A 1,373-nucleotide genomic window follows, 5' to 3' on the forward strand; every position below is an offset into this window, starting at 1 on the left:
TATAGTATAAGACTTATACAGAGCCGTAGAATTTCTTAGCTTCATGTACAAGTAGTCGAGTTTGGGGAACGTGAGGGAGGGATATAGGGAATCTTCGTTGAGTCTGCCCTTGGAGTCCTTCACAAGTCTGTGACACTCGCGACCCAGAAAAAAAACTCGAATATACCCCTCATCCATCTCTTTCTCTCTTGGGCCGAACTGATACTCGCATGTGTAAACTTTCTTAGGTCCAAGAGGATCTTTCTGATGGGTGAGGAGAACATCGCCATTGACTGTGAACTCTATTCTGATGATATACTCTCCATATTGTCCGGACTTATCGATGCATGGCCTGTAGACAGCTACATGACCACGAACACCCATACCGTAGATGATCAGACTGGTAATGAGATGCAGAACTCCCATGTTACAGATAGTTAACTGAGTGCCAAATTGAGTCCGAGAAGGTCACCATGATATGATTCACGACGGTTATCACAACACAACTCGAACTTGAGCCAAGATATGGCTACGGGGAGATTCTCGATACTTAACACGAACTGATTGCGCTGAGGGCTCAGTTACAAAATAGCAAAGGAGCAAATAGCAAAAAAGTGCTAATTAGCTGGAATGTATATTCCCTGCGGCTTTTGCTGTTGTGCTAGTGTGTAAGAACGCTATGGCTGATATACAGAAGAGCAAAGTAGCAAAATTCACTTTACAAATACGCAAATTTGCCGCTTTGTATAACAGAAACTGCTCGAATGAATATCGTTTGCTTGTTTATATTTCAGAAAATTGCTAGAATATATAAAAGTTGCCGCTATGTGAAGTGCTACTATGTAACAAAATTGAGCAATTTTGCTCAAAGAAGGGGCAAACCAATAAATTGCTCCTTCTACTATTGAGCAAATTGCTACTTTTCAGAGGAGCAATTTGCCGCTTTACGAATGGGCAACCCCGCAATGGAGCAAATTTTTGCTGTTCTACAATCGAAAGAAGAAATTGAAATTTGCACGCGAGAGTCGAACCTTGATGGGTTGTTGGTGATTGTGTTGAGAATTGCATTATAGTTTCGAAGTCCCTGAGTGGTGACTCTTTTGCAAAGTTCTGTGGTTCTGTCGATATAGATAAGTATAGTTGCATCACAGGGAGAATGATGGATGGATTATTGTAAGTGGGCGGAATTACTCGTACTGAGTGATCCGAGATCACTTATTTGGATCAACATGGATCACTCATCTGCAGTGCAGTGCTGTATTGCAGGCACCCCAGTGGTGCCCATGCGAGGTGTCGTGGCTTTCATACACGCATCCTGATCCCTACGTGGCCTATTGCATGCGAACCGATATGCTCTTCGGTAGTCTGAGCAAATACTGGTCACTGGAGAAAGA

The 1,373-nt window shown here is 42.9% G+C and overlaps 1 protein-coding gene across 1 annotated transcript; it reads left to right on the top strand.

The window, feature by feature from the left end:
• Positions 1 to 246: 246 nt before the first annotated feature.
• On the top strand, positions 247 to 420 carry Pmar_PMAR018146 (hypothetical protein; the record flags this gene model as incomplete). Its single annotated transcript, XM_002785077.1, has 1 exon — positions 247 to 420. One exon carries the CDS (start codon positions 247 to 249, stop codon positions 418 to 420), a length of 174 nt encoding a protein of 57 aa, XP_002785123.1.
• Between the last annotated feature and the right edge of the window lie 953 nt (positions 421 to 1,373).

Source organism: Perkinsus marinus (assembly GCF_000006405.1).
Source record: "Perkinsus marinus ATCC 50983 genomic scaffold scf_1104296934068, whole genome shotgun sequence".
NCBI classification, from domain to species: domain Eukaryota; phylum Perkinsozoa; order Perkinsida; family Perkinsidae; genus Perkinsus; species Perkinsus marinus.